Below are 22,346 nucleotides of genomic sequence, written 5' to 3'. Positions count from 1 at the left end.
CATTTTCAATGAGCTTCGCCTACGGTACCATAAAAGATCATGTGCCAAATTTCATTGAATTATCTCCAAAATTACGACCTGTAGTTTGATTACAAGTTTTAAAAGCCCTATTCGAGGGGTTCTAGGTGGGGGTTAGGTGAAATAATGGACCGATGTTAACCATTTTCTATAGGCTTTGTCCCTGGGACAATAGAAGATCATGTACCAAATTTCATTGAATTATCTTCAAAATTGCGAACTGTAGTTTGATTACAAGGATTACAAGCCCTATTTGGGGGTTTAGTTGTATGGGGGCTAGGTGAAATAATGGACCGATCTTAACCATTTTCAATAGGCTTCGTCCCTTCATGCACCAAATTTCATTGAATTATCTTCAAAATTGCGACCTGTAGTTTGATTAACGGACGGACTGACGGACGGACGGACGGACAGACGGACGGACATAGCTAAATCGACTCAGAAAATGATTCTGAGCCGATTGGTATACTTTAAGGATGGTATAGGACCAATATTATTGTACGTTACAAACATCAGCACAAACCCAATATACCCTCCCCACTAAAGTGGTGTAGGGTATAATGATGAATCCATCAGATATCACAAGTTTTCCCTTACCTAGAAGTCGAGAATCGCAAATTCCAGGCTAAACATTTTCAGCACTGAATTGTCCACAGAGTAGAGCCATGATCTAAATAGTATACTTATAAAAGGACTATGTAAATATACAATTTAACACACTCTCATGCCAGAAAGCATAAAAACAAATGTTTATGTTTGTTACAGAAACTGAACAAAAACAAAACTTAATTTAAAAGCCTGAAAACTTTACAAAAAAAAAAAAAAAAAAAAATACCGCAAGCAATAACGTAGAGAAACGAATTTAAAAATAGTCAAACATTTTTTCGTCGAATATATAATTTTTTAGTTGAAAACAAAAAAACGTAATAAGAATTAATGATTTAATATACACAAGTTTATAGTTACTTATAAATGTGTGTGTGTGTGAATGAAATAAGCAAAATATGGAAAAAACACAGTGTTCATAAGTAGGTTACATGTAGCATGTTGCAACAAGCATAAAGCCTCATTAAGGATGCGTATAAAATAAGAAAAAAATATGTAAAAAAAATAATTACAGTCACTGAGGCGTATGAGTAACTTTTTTTTTTTGTTTTAAGGTTAATGACGTTTCCGTCATAAAAATTATGTAAATTTAATGAATGCACTTCTTTTTTTAAACTTTGACTGAGAGAAAAACAAAAAATAAACGAACAAAAACTTGTATAAGAGATTGTGTTTAAATGAAAGCAAAAACTAACATTATCGTTGACGCCATCATACTCATAATAATCACCACCAACAGTGGCAGCAACAACAGAAATGGCAACATCATCGTCATCAACGACTTTACTGCCGTCAGCAACCAGTAGTTTTAATTGAAACAGTAGCAGAGCTCAAAGATACAGCTACAACACTGAAACTGTAAATGCCACATTGTATCTGTGCGTACTGATTATGAGTGGCAAATTTTTCAGTTAAAAGCATTTCTTTTCACTCATTTATCGTTGTCGTTGTTGTTGCTGCTACTGCTGTATAGTTTTGTACTTTTTCTTCTACTGCATTACTTTTTTTCATATAAATGTTAAATATTTTCTTAATATACCCGAGAGTATAACTTACTTATATTAGAGATGTACAAACTTAGTAAGGGGGATATAAGTGATTATAGTGACCATAATGAAACCTTTTTATATTCTTCCTACTAATTTGGCCTTAACATATTTATCTACAGCACGAAGGCAATAACAGGTGATAAAGTTAAATTTAAGACCTTGTTATATTTTAAGAAAGCCCTAATCGAATAGTCTCCTAGAGGTCAGGTTTATATCATATCAATTAAATACATACAAAATTTTGTTTACTTTTATAGAAAATTAAAATTGATTTAAACATTTCTTAATGTTTCAGTTTTTTACGTTCAATAACACGTGAATAAATTTGCATTCAGGAAAAAGCTTGTATTTTTAGTTTCATTCGTTTAGCTTCCACATTATAGAATATTTCGATATTACAATTTGACAAAAAGTACTATAAAATACCTTTTTTTTTTAATTAAACATTTTATGTTTCTGTGCTCAATATTATAGACAATTCAAAAAATATATGTGCTGTTTCTAGATAGCATGCGAGCACTTTGAGTTAAAATTTTATTTGTATTTTGTTATTGTTACAAAAACAAAATACATTTAAAATTTTTACTCAAAGTACTCACACGTTATCTGGAAACTACACAATAATTTGATTAATGAAAAAGTACCAAAAGTCCCTTTCAGTAGATTATCATTCACTAAGGTCCCTATATTTTAAATTTTATATTTCTATGTTCAATATCGTAAAAATATCAAAAAGTACCATCGGAAAAACGAAAAAGTACAAAAATCTCTCTCAATAAATTATCATTTAATAAGTATGTGTTCCGGTTAACCATTATAGAGAAACCAAAAGGTACCATTTAAAGAATGGAAAAGTACCAAAGAGTACCCACTTACAGAATATTATTCAGTCAAGACTATGTATGTTAAAATTTATGTTCCTAGGTTGAATATTTTAGAAAATTCAAAAAGTACCATTTACGAGATAAAAAGTACTAAAAAGTTTTCTCTTAAAGAATCTTATTCAATGAGGACCATGTATGTTTAATAATCATGTGTTTTGAATTCATATTATAAAACATACAGAGTATCATTTGAAAAAAGAAAAAGTATCAAACGTGTAAAAAATTCTACCTTAGTGAAAAGTACTAATAAAAATAGTACAATTTTTCCCTTTTTCGCTTAGAAATATACTTTTTTGAGAATTAAGTTTCCAAAATGTTCCGTATTTAAATCTATATATCACAGATAAAACTCAAACGATTCAAATCTGCTTTCATTTGTTCCAGAAAAATTGTGCTTTCAAAAAGGTACCAAACAATTTACTTGAATTTGGTCCTATATAGGCCTTAGTACTCGAATTCCAAAATAATATACCAATAGCTTATTTTGTGTGAGCAAATAAACTACTTTTTCAAATTTTATAAAAATTGGCTCAATGAGTTTGAATAAAAGTAAATTTCCCGTTTTTCTCCTTTTTGGTACTTTTTTTCCCAATGAAATAGCAAATATTTTGTTTCAATAAATATTACGGTGTTAGTCCGTAATTTAATAGGAATACTTCAATAAATTGAAAAAGTTTTCTTAATGTGCTAAAAAAGTACCAAAAATACAGTTTTTTCATGAATTTTAAAAAAGTACGAAACAGGTATCTCCTAATTTTGGGAGATATATTCAAAATATTTACAAAAATTTTATTTTGTTTATTAGTAAAAAAGTTATAAAGGCCCAAAAAAGGTACCAAAATCACCTATGTTACACATTTTCACCCCTTAAAAGTACGAATTTCAAAAAAGTACCAGACACCCATCTGGTTATTTTAAGAGTAGATACAGATGCATTTAAAATTTTTCTTGTACTACTAATATTAGGTAAGATAATTAAGAAAACCTGGTTTTACCCGTTTTTCCCTTTTTTACCTCTAAATGTACAAATCTCCAAAAATCCCTCCTTAGTGGATCTACATATATAACCAAAAACACATCTACTGTTCAAATTTCAAGATTCTAGGTTCAGCCGCTTGGACTGTGCGATGATGAATCAATCAGTCAGTAACGCTACTCTTTTATATGTATATATAGATGGGTACCAGGCTACTTGGGAATAATGGGAAACGAAAGAGCAAATGTAATAGCTTTAAACGAGGACAGAATTAAGAATATGGATGAGAGAATCCCATAAGGCCTTTTGGAATACCTAAACGGTGGATAGATCCATAAAAATCTTGCAGGGTGACAAGAACAGGACGAGAAGCCTCCTCAAAATGAAAAGGTCTGAGGTTAGTATGATGATACGTATTACGGGTACAGACGAATGCAGAGCATGTGAAGAGGAAATTGGAAGAGATATTATTCCAGATATAACAAATTTTACGAATACTGATTGGAAAATTCTTAGGATTTACGTCCAGTAGTCTGAGTATCTGAGCATGTTTTTACCAACAAACATTTTCCATGGAAATGAATACACAACAGGCTAGATAGTGGCCTAGATGTCTTTCTTCAGATTTCATGTAGATACATCCTCCTATCAACCTAACCTAACCTACTTAGATCTATTCTTCAGAATTCAACTAAAAACTACAAGCTTTTGCTAAAATCCCATTGCTCAAACATGCTGGCACAGCTCTGTTGTCAAAACATGGCAGGCCATACTAATATCATTTTTAGCTACAGACGACAAGAAAAGCTTTAATGAACAGTAATGAAAATGACGTCAGAACAACAGAACAGAAAATGATACTAAGAGAATAAATTAAAACTCCCCCCGGTATGACACACATTCTCATTGGCTCGAACGTAGTAGTATGTAATTTATGCATAAGTTTCAACAAGCATTTGACTTTTTGTTATCATTATCTCAAGATCGCCGCATTCTTCATTGCCACCATAAACATTTATGTATGTATGTGGTATGTGTATGTTTGTAAGTGTTTACCGGATGTTAAAATTACAAATACAACTTAGTGGTAATATGTATGATTTTGTATATAAGAATATAAATGTTTAAGTTGCAAGTAGTTAAAGTTGTAGTATTTTGTAATATATACCCCACAGCTTAAGGTTCTTTAAGAATGTATTCAATGATAATTTTATGTTAAAAAGATATATTTATTTCATTATTATACAACAATTGGTAATAAAAAGAAGCTATTGATAAGGACAATATTAATATTTTAAAGAAAGCATTGATTTTATTTTTAATTAGGTCAAGCTTTAACTACAAACGATTATTATTAATTGTATACTTTTATTTTGGTTTTCTCTTATGTATTGAAATATTTTAATTTATTCCTTGTATTCATTTTTTCACATTATGTTTTAATTACATTTTTGGTTTGTTTTATATTTTTTTTATTTTACTTTAGATACGCATGATTCTGAGCAATATGATACATTGCAACAGTTTTACAATGATGAGTCTTTTGTTATTTCGAATGATCGCATTTATCAATCGGCTGATGATGAATTCGCTGGAATGTTTGGTCCCATACAACCTGTTGCTGGTTTGTTATTATTTTGTTTCTTTTTTAAATTTTACGTTTTTTTATTTGTCTACTAACAATTATTTTGTGGAATTTTTAATATTATTTTTTTATTAATTGAGCTAAACTGAGAAATTTTGCAATGGTACGTAACCTTTCCGAAAATATCAAACCTTTGAAGAAGGAAAAAGTAATAAAAAGTCCCTTTTTATAGGTTCTCACTTAATCCGGGCCTGACATGAACTTTGCTATTTATGAACCTATTTGAAGTCTTCAGGAAATTTATTTCAACAAACATACAGACAGACGGACATAGATAAACGACTCCGCTATCTATAAGGAATATACATACATATACTTACAAACGGAATGACAAACTTATATATGCCATTCTCACGTACCCCGGGGGCATATAACCTTAAGGAATGACCCCATCTTTCTTGCAAAAGAAGTGCAACCAGTACCCCTAGTCTGCCGGGTGATGATGTGATTTCACTCCTCGGCTAGTCCTTGGAATGATTTCCATGTGAAATTTACCCAGTGAACCACATAATCTGGTACTACGGGTGGCCAGTTTACCAGCAGGACTAGTCCTAGCTGGTCAGTTGGATGAGGTTCCTTCGGGATCAATGCAGTGGCTGTGATTAAACCCAAATTCGCGGGAAGATTAAGTTGCGGCTAAAAGACTGATTCATGGTGAAATCTATATTTCGGAATAAGTTCAATCCTGTTGCCGAATGACAACAGATATTTCGCAAAGGAGTGATTGTGGGTCGGGTGAAATCGATGAAATCTATATTTCGGTATAAGTTCAATCCTGTTGGCGAATGACATTAGATACCTCACAAAAGAGTGACTGTAAGTCTAAGCATTGGAAATGAGTTGGTGGTAATTGTGTATGATACATGATGAATTTATGGGTATACGGAACTCATCCGCTCGTATACCTATGTTGTTCTTTATGGGCGTGTCGGATAAATGAGAAATGTGCTGGGTTGAATGGTAATGTATGAAAGGCATCTTATACAAGTGATACCATTGAATCTTCCTTCCTTGTCTAGGTATGTTCAGGAAAAACTCTGTTTATACCAGTGTGTTGAGTAAGAACAAAATCGTCCACTTATTTGATGGATTAGTGTTTCGGTCTACCGAAACACGTCTATAGGTACTGTTGTCAACTCTTCAGAGGCCATCCCATCTGCATGGTTGTAAACGGAAGTGATGTTTTTGCATCTCGGAAGTTAAACAATAGGGTAGCAATGGACAGAGATTAGATAGCTCGAGTACTTGACCAAAATGCTTGTACATGAACCGGCAGAACCATGTAAAGATAAACAAATGGGCGGTGGTGAGACGTCATAAAAGCTCTCCCAGTGGATGAAAAAGACCACCGTCCAACACGACAGGTGCTCACGTAAAGCACTTCGACATAGTTATGAACTAAAAAGCCCCAACCGGAAGATACGGTTGTATGGGGGCTAAGTGAAATAATGTACCCATTTCAATCTTTTACAATAGATTTCGTCCTCTGGCCAAGAAACTTGTATGATTAAAATTTTATTAAAATATTTTGAAAATTACTGCGTATAAGACAGCCACCAAGCCGGAGAGACAGACAAATGGACTGACGGACGGTTGGATGGACATATCTTTATCGACATTTTTTGGTTGACCCTTTTAGATGTTTTTAATGTTTTATTCCTTGGTCGTAATATATTGCTATCACCAAGTATAATTTTACAATCATATATCTATTTTCCTTACCTCATTAATTCTAGCCCCATCTTTTATAAATAGATGCATATGATTATAAATTACATATTCCAAGCAACGAGATATAAAAATTAGACATTACCAATATAAAAACAATATGAAAACTATAGCAACTGACAACTTATTTATGATTATGTCTATATAAAATATATATTAAAGAGAGAAAAATCAAACGAGGACAAAATACTACTATAACTCTAACCAATATATTGAAGTGCACTAGGATTTTTATTTTATTTTTGCTTCATTTTACGTAACAAATGTCTAGCATATGAAAAATGTGTCTGAAGTTTAAAACAATATTTTATACATCCGGAACTCATATATTTTGTTATACTCTAGTTTTTATTTCAATACTTTTTTCTAAATCTCTTTGCATGCCATACAAAAAAATTCTGTGCAATCTATATAACAGAGTGTGTTTGTGTGCGCGATTTTAGGAAAAACAAATATTTAACTCTTCATAACATTAATGTGAATTCTATTGAATATTCTAAAGTATGACACAAAAACCAAAACAGAAAAATAGGAGAACTGAATAATACATTTATATGCAAATTCGTAGTGAATGTGTCTGCTGTAAAAAAACTATAGAAAAGTAACCTGAAATCTACATGAAAAGGGAATCACATACCAGCTTAACATGCCCCCATAACATCATAAGCAGATTTTCACAGTGGTAGCTATTCAAAGTTAAATAAAAAAGTCTTAACTAATTGCTTAAATGTATAATTAAAATTAAGAATATTCAGAAAATTTTCCAATTTCAAATATTAGAGACAATTTAAGACAATTCTGCAAAACTAAAAGAAATATATTTAAATATTTATTTCAATACCACTGTGCAACATTCGGTTTATACCAACTCATTCACAAATACTTTGATATCTACAAATAGGTGTATCTATGTGGTTTAGATCTGTGTGTATATAAATAAAAATAAGTTTTTGTTGTTGTTGATATAACCATTATTTAAATATGCCCGATAATGTGTTTTTAATGACTTATTTTCTAGCATTTTTTTATATTTGGCGCCTATGGTTGCTATTTTTTTTTTTTACAAATATATGTTTTTTGGTGTATGTGTGTCTAGTGCAAAAAAAAGGAATTAATTACGAAATTAGTTTTTTAGTTTGTGCAAAACACAAAAAAATACACAAAAATTTCAATATAACGGTTGTTGTAGTAACGCCAGTATAAAATTATGTTTTTCCCCCGTTACTCTCTCATCATAACCACCAGCTATATTTGATAATTTCGTACAAGGTTTAATAATGTTTTTAAGCTAAATGGCATTTATTTTTTTTTTTTTTACTTAATTTCATAATTAACAGAAATTGTGTTGGAAACCATTAAAGTGTAACATTTATTGCTCTAACCGCAGCTTTTGTGGTTTTTTGTTCGAAAGATTAGTAAAAATTATACCTCTCTTCCTAGGTGTTGTCGGTATGTGTGACTTAAATGTTTACGATTATGAATAAAAATTGTTTAATGATAGCATACATATGTATTTATATTAAGTAAATTATATAATTGGATTTATGTCAGGTACAGGTTCCGGCTTGTCTAATATTTTCACTTTGGACTATTTACTAGCCAATAGCCTAGTCTATAGTCTAGTCCTATAGTCTAGTCTATAGTCTAGTCTATAGTCTAGTCTATAGGCTAGTCTATAGTCTAGTCTATAGTCCTAGTCTATAGTCTAGTCTATAGTCAGTCTATAGTCTAGTCTATAGTCTAGTCTATAGTCTAGTCTATAGTCTAGTCTATAGTCTAGTCTATAGTCTATCTATAGCTGTCTAATAGTCTAGTCTATAGTCTAGTCTATAGTCTAGTCTATAGTCTAGTCTATAGTCTAGTCTATAGTCTAGTCTATAGTCTATCTATAGGTCTAGTCTATAGTCTAGTCTATAGTCTAGTCTATAGTCTAGTCTATAGCTAGTCTATAGTCTAGTCTAGTCTAGTCTATAGTCTAGTCTATAGTCTAGTCTATAGTCTAGTCTATAGTCTAGCTATAGTCTAGTCTATAGTCTAGTCTATAGTCTAGTCTATAGTCTAGTCTATAGTCTAGTCTATAGTCTAGTCTATAGTCTAGTCTATAGTCTAGTCTATAGTCTAGTCTATAGTCTAGTCTATAGTCTAGTCTATAGTCTAGTCTATAGTCTAGTCTATAGTCTAGTCTATAGTCTAGTCTATAGTCTAGTCTATAGTCTAGTCTATAGTCTAGTCTATAGTCTAGTCTATAGTCTAGTCTATAGTCTAGTCTATAGTCTAGTCTATAGTCTAGTCTATAGTCTAGTCTATAGTTAGTCTATAGTCTAGTCTATAGTCTAGTCTATAGTCTAGTCTATAGTCTAGTCTATAGTCTAGTCTATAGTCTAGTCTATAGTCTAGTCTATAGTCTAGTCTATAGTCTAGTCTATAGTCTAGTCTATAGTCTAGTCTATAGTCTAGTCTATAGTCTAGTCTATAGTCTAGTCTATAGTCTAGTCTATAGTCTAGTCTATAGTCTAGTCTATAGTCTAGTCTATAGTCTAGTCTATAGTCTAGTCTATAGTCTAGTCTATAGTCTAGTCTATAGTCTAGTCTATAGTCTAGTCTATAGTCTAGTCTATAGTCTAGTCTATAGTCTAGTCTATAGTCTAGTCTATAGTCTAGTCTATAGTCTAGTCTATAGTCTAGTCTATAGTCTAGTCTATAGTCTAGTCTATAGTCTAGTCTATAGTCTAGTCTATAGTCTAGTCTATAGTCTAGTCTATAGTCTAGTCTATAGTCTAGTCTATAGTCTAGTCTATAGTCTAGTCTATAGTCTAGTCTATAGTCTAGTCTATAGTCTAGTCTATAGTCTAGTCTATAGTCTAGTCTATAGTCTAGTCTATAGTCTAGTCTATAGTCTAGTCTATAGTCTAGTCTATAGTCTAGTCTAATAGTCTAGTCTATAGTCTAGTCTATAGTCTAGTCTATAGTCTAGTCTATAGTCTAGTCTATAGTCTAGTCTATATCTAGTCTATAGTCTAGTCTATATCTAGTCATAGTCTAGTCTATAGTCTAGTCTATAGTCTAGTCTATAGTCTAGTCTATAGTCTAGTCTATAGTCTAGTCTTAGTCTAGTCTATAGTCTAGTCTATAGTCTAGTCTATAGTCTAGTCTATGTCTAGTCTATAGTCTAGTCTATAGTCTAGTCTATAGTCTAGTCTATAGTCTAGTCTATAGTCTAGTCTATAGTCTAGTCTATAGTCTAGTCTATAGTCTAGTCTATAGTCTAGTCTATAGTCTAGTCTATAGTCTAGTCTATATCTAGTCTATAGTCTAGTCTATAGTCTAGTCTATAGTCTAGTCTATAGTCTAGTCTATAGTCTAGTCTATAGTCTAGTCTATAGTCTAGTCTATAGTCTAGTCTATAGTCTAGTCTATAGTCTAGTCTATAGTCTAGTCTATAGTCTAGTCTATAGTCTAGTCTATAGTCTAGTCTAGTCTATAGTCTAGTCTTATCGTCTAGTCTATAGTCTAGTCTAGAGTCTAGTCTATAGTCTAGTCTATAGTCTAGTCTATAGTCTAGTCTATAGTCTAGTCTATAGTCTAGTCTATAGTCTAGTCTATAGTCTAGTCTATAGTCTAGTCTATCGCTAGTCTATATTCTAGTCTTGTCTTAGCCTAGTATTTAGTCTATAGTCTAATCTATGGTATAGTGCGTGCTCTACTGTATTCTGAAGTACATTCCAGACTTATAGTCTACGTAATAATGCATATTTTAGTCGATATTTTAGCCATTGTGTAGTATATAGTATAGGCTTTAAATAGTCTATATAAATGGTTTATGGCTAATGTAAACTAAAGCAATTAAACTAAATCAAGACAACTTTATTACATAAAATTTACATAAATACGTTTTTATATGCATTTTACAAATTAAAAATCAAACAAATGTATGTATGTGTTCTGCGTGACGAATACTTATTACAAAAAAATCAGTTAATTAAGCATACGCCACGGTATACCTACATACATTAGTATGTAAATAAAGAAAAATTCATATAAATGAAATAAATGTGTGTATACAAAGTACATGCGAATGTATGTAAATATGTAGTTATGTATTTATATGTATACACATGTATTTTATGTTTCTAAATATGTGCACATTAAAAACTTATGTTTCACATAATTATAGCATGTGTTAATTTGAGATAATAACGTAAATTAAAAACTCCTGCTGTATGAAAATATATAGCAATACATTGGCAAAATATAACAAGTTCTTAAAGGTTCTTACTTAAATGTACTTTATGTAGTAAAGCGACTAAATACTTATATATGCTTACAAATATTACCTGAACTAATAAATTGTAAGTTATTAAATACTGAAAGTGGTTACATGTGTAGAAAATTATATGAATGTTAATTAATATCATTTAAAACAGTGAGTGATAAAATAGAGGAAATTTGTGAAACTAGATAAATGCTGAAACGAAACATTCTCTAAAAAGTAGAGTAAAGCATATGCGACATACATGTTTGATTAGCTTTGATACTAATTATTAAAATACTATAGATTTTTAATTATTTACAAGATATTTTCCCACTGTTTAATTAAGTATGTTAATAAATATTTGAAATTAACTTTATAATTCAAATTTAAGATATGTTTAACAGTTTACAACTACAACATACAAAATTTATTTTCACACATACAAATACATAAATGAATAACCTACTACCTACACACTCACATTAACTTTCTAATAAACATCATTTACTAATAAATTCTTTTTTCATTCTACTAATAAATTCCAAAATTGTTTTTGTTTTGTTGTTATAATCATGTATTGTTCAAGTATTTTCAGTTGATTGTAATATGGTGTTATTTCTTTTGTAGTGCCAACAGCAACCATACTGGGCGGTCCCGATTTGTATGTTGATAAAGGAAGTACAATTAATCTAACATGCGTAATAAAATTTAGTACCGAACCACCAACTCATATATTTTGGTATCATCAAGATAAGGTAAGTAGAAGTTGAACTAACTACAACAATAAACAAATCCTTTAGATATTTTATGTTTGTGTGTATTATGTACAAATATTTAGTATAATGTTTTATACACACTTATTTATAATAGAACAATAAAATAGAAAGGCAAGCAAAAAAATATAATTAAGGCAAAATAGGGGGAAGCTTTAAAACCGAACATAAGGTACACTACATGGATATTAACAATAACACTAAATGTGCATTGGTACGTATTGGTATGTATGTATGTAGGTGAAATGTATTTAAGGAAAACGGAAATATGACTCCGTTATTAGGTATTAGGGAAAAGAGTTAAATTAATAAAGTTTTACTAAAACATCTAGAAAAGTGTGTTATATATTTGCTGTTTGTATCAACTTAAAATTTCACATTATAATATCATACGCATGATTACATGTTGACAACTCGTTACTAGTAGTTTTCTTTAACATTTGATTAACATTTTTTAATCAATTTGTTTGGAAATTTATTTGTTTATTTTAAAATTACACGACAAACTTTTAACCCAGAGACCAACGTATACTTTTCGAAAGTATTGAGCTACGCTTAGTCCGAATAAGGCTTCATGATTTCTCCATCACATCTGCCCTGTTTGATACATTATAGTTAGTTAGTTAGTTTAAAAGGAGGATGTATATACATCAAATCCGAAGAAATACACCTAGGCCTCTATCGGGCCTGTTGTGCGCTCCTTAAGCCGTGCCTCAGGTGGGAATCGAACCCACCACCTCCGGTCTACAAGACTAGAACACTAACCACTAACCTGCAGGAGGTCACGTTATAACAGTGTCATTTTTTGCAGTGTCAAGACAACATTTTTTAAAAAAGCTTTAATCTGACATATCTTATTTCTTTTTTGAGATATGACGGACGGACAGACATAGTTAAATCGTATCAGAAAGTGATTATCAATCAATTGGAATATCATCATAGTACATCCAATATTTGTTCTCTCTTTTATAATTAAAGAGTCGCTATGACAGCCTCCATATAGTGTGGCAACACAGAAAAATCATATCAGGAGAAAACTCTAAATTTTCACAAAAGCTTCCTTTATGTTATGAACTCTCTGAAAGATACATTGACAAACAATCTCTTCCGTTTTGTTAAAATGCTTTCGTATAAAGAACCGAAATTGAATACTCTTTCTTTTGGTCTCCTGATAACGCTAATGGGGGATTCCATGTCAAGTAACCCAACTGGTGACAGAAAGAGTTAAATACTTAGGTGTAATACTTGACCGGAAATTAAGATGGAGGCACCGCATAGAGGAAAGGATTAACTGGGCACATCGGTGCTGGGCGCTATGCAGAAGAACCATAGGCATGAAATGGGGCCTTAGTCCTACTGTGACACATTGGCTCTATAAAAGTGTAATTAAACCAATCCAAAGTTATGCTTCAATAATCTGGTGGATTTCTCTGGAAAAAAGTGTAATATCGAACTACTACAGGTATTTCAGTGTACATACTGCTTGGGTATAAGTGGAGCCATGAGCACTAAGTCAACCAAGGCTCTTCCAACAATGCTAGATATTCCACCCATTGAAACATATATAAGATATGAGGCGGCATTTACAGCCGAACGGCTCATAACTTTAGGTGAACTGGCCAAAAGCGGTTATAGGACACGTCATCAATGTTTACTGGATACATTGGAGGGCTATACACAATCATTGGACGTGCCCGATTGCAATAACGGAATGCGTAAATTTGATTAGAATAAATATGACGGCCATAGGGCTTAACATATTTACCGACAGCCAGAAGGCAAGTAGGACGATATCAGGCCACACAACAGGCCCGATAGTAGCCTAGGTGTATTTCTTCGGATTTGATGTAGATACATTCTCCTATCAACCTAACCTAACCCAACTGTGTTACAGTGGGTCAAATTTTGACTTTTTTGCAAAAGACGATCTATGTAACTTATTTCCTATTTCCTATGTGTGGGTCTAAACTACTACCCAATAGGACTAACATTGGTGCAAATTTCATTACGATCGGGAGAAATCTAGTTACGAGCAGAAAGGTTTTAAGACATCACTATCTACCGGTATGTTTGTGGAAATCAATTTAGAAAAAAAATTATGAAAAATTGTTTTATAAACCTGTGATAAAAAGAGCTTTAAAAATTTAAAAAAAAAATTGAATTCTATATAATTTCACAATTTATATTATGTTATACCCCATTTACACATACACGAAATCTAGTACTTATGAGATTTCGAGCCAAATCTAGTTGTTTTTAATTAGATTTCCCATACAAAACAAAATCTACTTCGTGACTAGATTTCGTTAAAATTTACTCGAAATCTAATAGTTTTTAGTGATGCAACTCTGTTTTTTTCTAAATAATACTACAAAATACGACGCTTACAAGAAAAACGAGAAAAACAAAACAAACAAAAAAAATTAAATGTAAACAAAATTTTAGTAAATTGAAAAACATGAATGAAAAGTTTATTTAAAATAGAAGGTAATGTTATTTTTCAATATCTAATTTTTTATTATAAATAAAATGTTAATAAATATCCCAATTTTTCTTATTATTTTCCATATCAGACACAATTTCAAAAAATATTAGAAAAAATGAAATCTTCCTAAATGCCAAAAATGGTAAGTGTAAACGGTCTAAATTTTTAAAAAGATTTTAAATGAAATCTACTAGATTTCGTGTATGTGTAAATGGGGTATTAATGTTATTTAAATCTGATTACTTCCTGCTAAATAAAATAATAAGTCGATATTGTCCAAATCTCCTACAATTTTATGACAAAACTGATAACATGTAGTAAAATACCTCAACGGGATTGACTTGAAATAAAAATACTTTTAAGTAACAAATTTACATTTGCCTTAGATTAAATGACCTATTCAAAATCAACCCTTCCTTCCTAAAACTAAAACAAAACACTAACAACTCAAGTGAAATAAATAGCACAATTAAATTAATAGCTGATTTTATCACAACTTTGCATAAACCAGATACTACAAGTAATGTGGCAACGTAAAATCCTTACGTCAGCAAGTCGATGAATGCTTCAGCTATAATTAGTGTTGTATTTAAATTACCCATTAAATATTGCCACAATAAATAGCAATAACCTCTCTTAAATAGTGGTAAAATGGTAAAAATGTGTTGTATTAAAACAGTATAAACATTTATAGAAGTGTCTTAGCGCTCGTGTCAAACACTACAATGGCAACAATGAAAAGTGTCCATTTATAATGCACGTGCCATAAAAGAACGACTTTCAGATTGAATGAAAATAAATTAATCAGTTGTTTTGTGATTTGTTTGATTAAATTTTGTGACACATTAACAATGTGTTTGTTTGAAATGCAAACAAAAGCGTAAAATTTTGTATCGCCATAAACATCAGCTTTACACGCTTTTACACTCAACAATGTTATCTTAATGTTTTTAGGTTAATTCATATTATATCTTAAGAAAACAATAGTTTAACTTAGACATAAAATATAAAATGTTATAAATTATTCAACATATTGTATTTATTTACTACATTTACTTGGATTTATGGTGTTTTATATTAGTTTTACTAGGAATCTAATAATAGTGCGAAATATAATTCATTCTTTCAACATAGTTTTATATTTAAATGTGTGTAAATAAAGTTTGCTGATTTATTCATATACATTTGTGTATGTATAGGTATGTTTATAGTAGACATTATGTCTGTGTATATATTTACAGGCAATACATTTTAGTTTGTATGTAACTTCCTTTAAACACTTAAATAATTTGTATTTTGATTGTTTGGAATCCACCCTGTTTTATATTATAAATGAACTAAGACAGTGGGTTACTAATAAAACTATAGATCTATGCTGATGTTTGTAACTCATAGAAATAGTTATCATACATGCAATTTTCAAAAGTTAGTACAATTTTCCACTAAGTTAACTGAAAATCTGGCTTTAATTCTTGAACTGTTTTCTGCGGCGAGTAGAGGTCGAAAATTGTTGTTTTTAAAATTGTGAAAGCATTAGTTAAATTATCGTACAATGAGAAACCCATAAGAAGAGAAAAAAAATTAAATTTTGCCTTTCTGATTTGGAATGTCTTATAAAAGTGAACATTTTTTTAAATATCATGACAAAGCCCAAATGATTTAAAAAATTAAAAAAATTTGCAAAAATGCAGATGCTTGTAACTCATAGAAATAGTTATCACACATGTAATTTTCAAAAGTTAGTACAATTTTCTAATAAGTTAACTGAAAATCTGGCTTTAATTCTTGAACTGCTTTCTGCGACGAATAGATGCCAAATTTGTAGTTTTCAAAATTGTGAAAGCATTAGTTAAATTATCGTACAATGAGAGACCCATAAGAGAAAAAAAAATAGTTTTTGCCTTTCTGATTTGGAAAGTCTTATAAAAAATGCAAAAAAATATTTAAAAAACTTGACTCAGACCAATTAATTTAAAAAAATCAAAATTTTGTTATTTTTGGAGACTTTATACATAAACTATAGATGGGATCGCCCCTGTTGTTGAGTTGGGATCGCCCTTGTTGTTGAGTTAGTCAGTTTAGTTAGTTAGTTGTTAGTTAGTTAGTTAGTTAGTTAGTTAGTTAGTTAGTTAGTTAGTTGTTAGTTAGTTAGTTAGTTAGTTAGTTAGTTAGTTAGTTAGTTGTTAGTTAGTTAGTTAGTTAGTTAGTTGTTAGTTATTTAGTTAGTTAGTTAGTTAGTTAGTTAGTTAGTTAGTTAGTTAGTTCGTTAGTTCGTTCGTTCGTTTCGTTCGTTCGTTCGTTCGTTCGTTCGTTCGTTCTTTCGTTCGTTCGTTTCGTTCGTTCGTTCGTTCGTTCGTTCGTTCGTTCGTTCTTTTTCGTTCGTTCGTTCGTTCGTTCGTTTCGTTCGTTTGTTTCGTTCGTTCGTTCGTTCGTTCGTTCAGTTCGTTCGTTCGTTCGTTTCGTTCGTTCGTTCGTTCGTTCGTTCGTTCGTTCGTTCGTTCGTTCGTTCGTTCGTTCGTTCGTTCGTTCGTTCGTTCGTTCGTTCGTTCGTTCTTCGTTCGTCGTTCGTTCGTTCGTTCGTTTCGTTCGTTCGTTCGTTCGTTCGTTCGTTCGTTCTTTTCGTTCGTTCGTTCGTTTCGTTCGTTCGTTCGTTCGTTCGTTCGTTCTTCGTTCGTTCGTTCGTTCTTCTTTCGTTTCGTTCGTTCGTTCGTTCGTTCGTTCGTTCGTTCGTTTTCGTTCGTTCGTCGTTCGTTCGTTCGTTCGTTTCGTTCGTTAGTTCTTCGTTCGTTTCGTTCGTTCGTTCGTTCGTTCGTTCGTTCGTTCGTTCTTTCGTTCGTTCGTTCGTTCGTTCGTTCGTTCGTTCGTTCGTTCGTTCTTCGTTCGTTCGTTCGTTTTCGTTCGTTCGTTCGTTCGTTCGTTCGTTCGTTCGTTCGTTCGTTCGTTTCGTTCGTTCGTTCGTTCGTTCTGATTCGTTCGTTGTTCGTCAGTTCGTTCTTTCGTTCAGATTCGTTCTTAGTTCGTCGTTTAAGTTCGTTCGTTCGTTCGTTCGTTCGTTCTTCGTTCGTTAGTTAGTTAGTTTATTCGTTAACCAGTTATATTTTTCATTTCAACATCACGCAAGTTGTATACCAACCAAGCAAGAAATGCATAGTTAATACCTGACCGACCCGTAATGATAACCACCCTGCAACCAGTGTATAGTATGGTAAAATATATCAATTATTTTAAATAAGAAACCACTGAATGTATGTTGCTTATTGCCTTAAAAATCCGAATATTTAAAAAATTTGTTGATAAAAAACAGTGATACTTCCTGAAAGCGGAACTAAAACGGGAGCGAGGGTAATTAAAAAAAAATGGGCCTATTGGTAGAAGAATTTGCGTTTTATTACAGGTACTACTTACATAAAACTATAAATCACCGATTTTGTAGAGATAAAACATATTTAACATAATTATGAGCTTATTCAGGGCGTGAGGGTTGTATGGGGGCTAGGTGAGATCATTTACCGATTAATTTTTAATAGTACGTATTTATCCTTGGACCAAAAGGGGTGCCAATTTTCTTTAATTTAAATTGAAAACTGCGACACACAGACGGATGCACGGACTTAGCTTAATCGACTCAGAAAATTATTCTGAGCCTATGGTATACTGGTGGGCGTAGGACTAAAATTTTTGGGTATTACAAACATCAGCACAAACGAGCAATAAGCTCCCCATTATAGTGGAAGAGAGTATACAAATTTATGGTATGACTTTAAGAATTTAAATATAACAATTACCTTAACAGAATTAACAAAAAAATATTAAAAACAACATTAACCTAATCCTTTCTTTTTAAACTTACGGTATGATACATTCTATACATATGTACACATGTATATAATTTATCTATAAAACATGTATAAGTCTTCGTGCTTGTATGGAGTATTTTTTTAAATAAACATGCAAGCCAACAAAACCAAAACCATATCAAACTAAACCAAATTAAACCGAACCATATAGCCAACATAATAATATTGTACTATGTTGAGCTCTGATACATGGTTAGGAATCGTTGAAAATTTAAACAACATTTTAGTTTAGTTTAGTGACTATGAAAATTGATACACCGCACCTAGACGTGCTTGCCTTCCATATCAAATTATCTTTGAACATGCAATAAAGAAAACACAAAGCAAAAAAAAAAACGGAAAAAATAAAAATTAACAATAAAACGAAAGAGGAACTAGAGAATAAAGGTAAATGTAAAATGTTTGTGTAACGATGCCGGAAATGATATTCATCACATTTAAACGAATACAAGCAAAGAGAAAATGGCTGTATACATGAGTTCTTTTGCTACTGCTGCTAAAAAGTTTTAAATTGTTATATTACATGGTAGCTGGTAGCTAGTATGTAATTAAATATTTTACTTTTAATACATTTTTGATGTTTACTCATTATTTGCAATTAGCTTTAACATTATATTACTGTCTTTTTTCTCTTCCTGATTTTTATTTCAGGTTTTAAGTGAGGAGAACTCAGGTGGCCGCCTTAAATTCAAGACCATTAAATCCGAAGAAACAAAATCAATTTTACTTATTGATGATGCATCTCTTTTAGATTCTGGCAAATATTCATGTTATCCATCAAATACAGAAATTGCCAGTATAAGGGTACATGTGTTACAAGGTAAGTGGAACATTAAATATGAAAACAGAAATAAGGTTTGAAAATATACAAGTACTCTATATGTAATGAGGTGAAAAAAACTACAAAATCATTTATTTTATCTTCATGAAATGTAAAGAAAAATTAGTATAAATATGTAAACATTAGGGGAGTAGTGGGAGCATTTCATATCTGCTCTACAACATTGGGTAAACTATGGATAGATGTATATATTTTAGACCTTTATATTGACTTTATGGATCCTACAATCGACAAGACTATAGACTAGACTATGGACTAGACTATGGACTACACTATAAAGTAGACTATAGACTAGACTATACAATGGACTATAGACTAGACTATAGACTAGACTATAGACTAGACTATAGACTAGACTATAGACTAGACTATAGACTAGACTATAGACTAGACTATAGACTAGACTAGACTATAGACTAGACTATAGACTAGACTATAGACTAGACTATAGACTAGACTATAGACTAGACTATATACTAGACTATATACTAGACTATAGACTAGACTATATACTAGACTATAGACTAGACTATAGACTAGACTATAGACTATACTATAGACTAGACTATAGACTAGACTATAGACTAGACTATAGACTAGACTATAGACTAGACTATAGACTAGACTATAGACTAGACTATAGACTAGACTATAGACTAGAATATAGACTAGAATATAGACTAGACTGTGTACTAGACTAGACTATATAATAGACTACACCATAGACTAGACTATAGACTAGACTAGACTAGACTAGACTAGACTAGACTAGACTAGACTAGACTAGACTAGACTAGACTAGACCAGACTAGACTATAGACTACACTATAGACTACACTATAGACTACACTATAGACTAGACTATGGACTAGACTATAGACTAGACTATAAAGTAGACTAGACTAGACTAGACTAGACTAGACTAGACTAGAATAGACTAGACTAGACTAGACTAGACTAGACTAGACTAGACTAGACTAGACTAGACTAGACTAGACTATAGACTAGACTAGACTAGACTAGACTAGACTAGACTAGACTAGACTAGACTAGACTAGACTAGACTAGACTAGACTGTAGACTAGACTGTAGACTAGACTATAGACTAGACTGTAGACTAGACTATAAACTAGACTATAGACTAGACTATAGACTAGACTATAGACTAGACTATAGACTAGACTATAGACTAGACTATAGACTAGACTATAGACTAGACTATAGACTAGACTATAGACTAGACTATAGACTAGACTATAGACTAGACTATAGACTAGACTATAGACTAGACTATAGACTAGACTATAGACTAGACTATAGACTAGACTATAGACTAGACTATAGACTAGACTATAGACTAGACTATAGACTAGACTATAGACTAGACTATAGACTAGACTATAGACTAGACTATAGACTAGACTATAGACTAGACTATAAACTAGACTATAGACTAGACTATAGACTAGACTATAGACTAGACTATAGACTAGACTATAGACTAGACTATAGACTAGACTATAGACTAGACTATAGACTATAGACTAGACTATAGACTAGACTATAGACTAGACTATAGACTAGACTATAGACTAGACTATAGACTAGACTATAGACTAGACTACAGACTAGACTATAGACTAGACTATAGACTAGACTATAGACTAGACTATAGACTAGACTATAGACTAGACTATAGACTAGACTATAGACTAGACTATAGACTAGACTATAGACTAGACTATAGACTAGACTATAGACTAGACTATAGACTAGACTATAGACTAGACAATAGAATGAACTATAAATTATACTGTAGACTAGACTATAGAGTAGACTACAGACTAGTCTATAGGCTAGACTATAACCTAGACTATAACCTCAGCTATAGGTTTGACTATAAATTAAACTAGACTTTAGACTAGAATATAGACTAGTTTAGGAATTGTTTTAGTTCTTTGAGGATTACAGTAACAAATCTGTTTTAGTCGTCGGGACAAAAACTAAACGCCCTAATACAAATACATATCTCAAATTTTACTAACACTTATGCACTGCAAGAAAATTAATTTTTTTTACTTTACTTTCTATGGTTTTTTTAATGTTTAAGTATACACTTAAAAAAACTTAAAAGTTTTTTTAACAACAAACTAAAGAAATTAATGGCCACTTAATATTGATATAAATTTATTTGGTTAACTTTAAAAGGAAGTACATGGTTAAAATTGTAATATTTTTTTTTCACAGTGTACTAATAATATGATGCAGCTGATTACAGCTTTTTATATATTTGTATTTTTTCCGCTTTTACTTGTTTAGCCTAAATATTACATCTTAAAATGATGTTAAGATTAAACACGATTTTTCTCTATATAAAATATCTAACATTATTTAAGTACACAAACATTTGCAAAATGAAATGTGTGCAAATATTACAAACTTGAACACTTACCTACTTATTTAAACAAAATATTGTCGTCATTCACTTTAGTATTTTTGCGATAATATTATGACGTTGCTGCCATTATAAATAAAATTGTTTTTTTTTTGTAATATTTCATTTGAAAATATCATCATCATATTAGCGAAGTGCTTAATAAAAATTAAGTCAAAAGCATACTTAAAGCATGTTTGTGTTGTAAAAAAAACAAACACACACGATTAAAATTGTGTATTTAAAGCACTTCTTTGCACATCTCAATGATTCATTGAAATTAAGCGGAAATGATGCAAAACATGTGTGGGTGTGTAAGTGCAACATTACTGGCAACTTTTTTAATTGCATACTATGTATTTATAAAGGGAATAGTAGTGAAAGAAAATGGCTTATGAAATCATGTTACTTTATATTTCTGCTTGGTATGTTTTTGAAATTTACTTTCATTTTCAAAGTGATTATATATATTAAGATGTATTTTATTGATTAAATTTCGTATGGAAAGCAACGGAATTTACAACAAATAAGAAAGTTCTTAAGGACCAATATTTTTATGAGTAACAAACATGGGCACAAATACTCTTCCCACTAAAGTGATGTAGGTTATAAAAATGTGAATGTTAAAGTTTAACTTTTGATACTTTTACAATTTTTGATAAGACATGTAAAGTAAAGCCAGAAATCTTCAAAGTAAGACAACTCGGGTATATGATAAATTAAAACGGTTAAAAGTGGCGCAGTAGAAACATTTTTAGGGCTTAAATTGAAAATTGCGACCTGTAGAGTGCGCACAAG

The 22,346-nt window shown here is 31.3% G+C and overlaps 1 protein-coding gene across 2 annotated transcripts in view; it reads left to right on the top strand.

Moving 5' to 3' along the window:
• The window catches only part of LOC119608468 (uncharacterized protein DDB_G0267764-like), a 44,854-nt gene that overhangs the window by 17,726 nt on the left and 4,782 nt on the right, over nucleotides 1-22,346 (top strand). Inside the window, exons 3-5 of one of the 2 annotated variants that reach the window (XM_037962900.1) lie at nucleotides 5,020-5,157; nucleotides 11,786-11,913; nucleotides 18,925-19,093. In XM_037962900.1, coding sequence (XP_037818828.1) covers nucleotides 5,020-5,157; nucleotides 11,786-11,913; nucleotides 18,925-19,093 — 435 coding nt within the window. The remainder of the gene's footprint in view (nucleotides 1-5,019; nucleotides 5,158-11,785; nucleotides 11,914-18,924; nucleotides 19,094-22,346) is intronic. The other variant, XM_037962901.1, reaches the window with a different exon arrangement.

The sequence above is a fragment of the Lucilia sericata genome, unplaced genomic scaffold (genome assembly GCF_015586225.1).
Source record: "Lucilia sericata isolate MDLA Ls3-8-SP2 unplaced genomic scaffold, ASM1558622v1 Contig000839F_arrow, whole genome shotgun sequence".
NCBI lineage: Eukaryota > Metazoa > Arthropoda > Insecta > Diptera > Calliphoridae > Lucilia > Lucilia sericata.
This window is presented reverse-complemented; position numbering and strand designations above follow the sequence as displayed.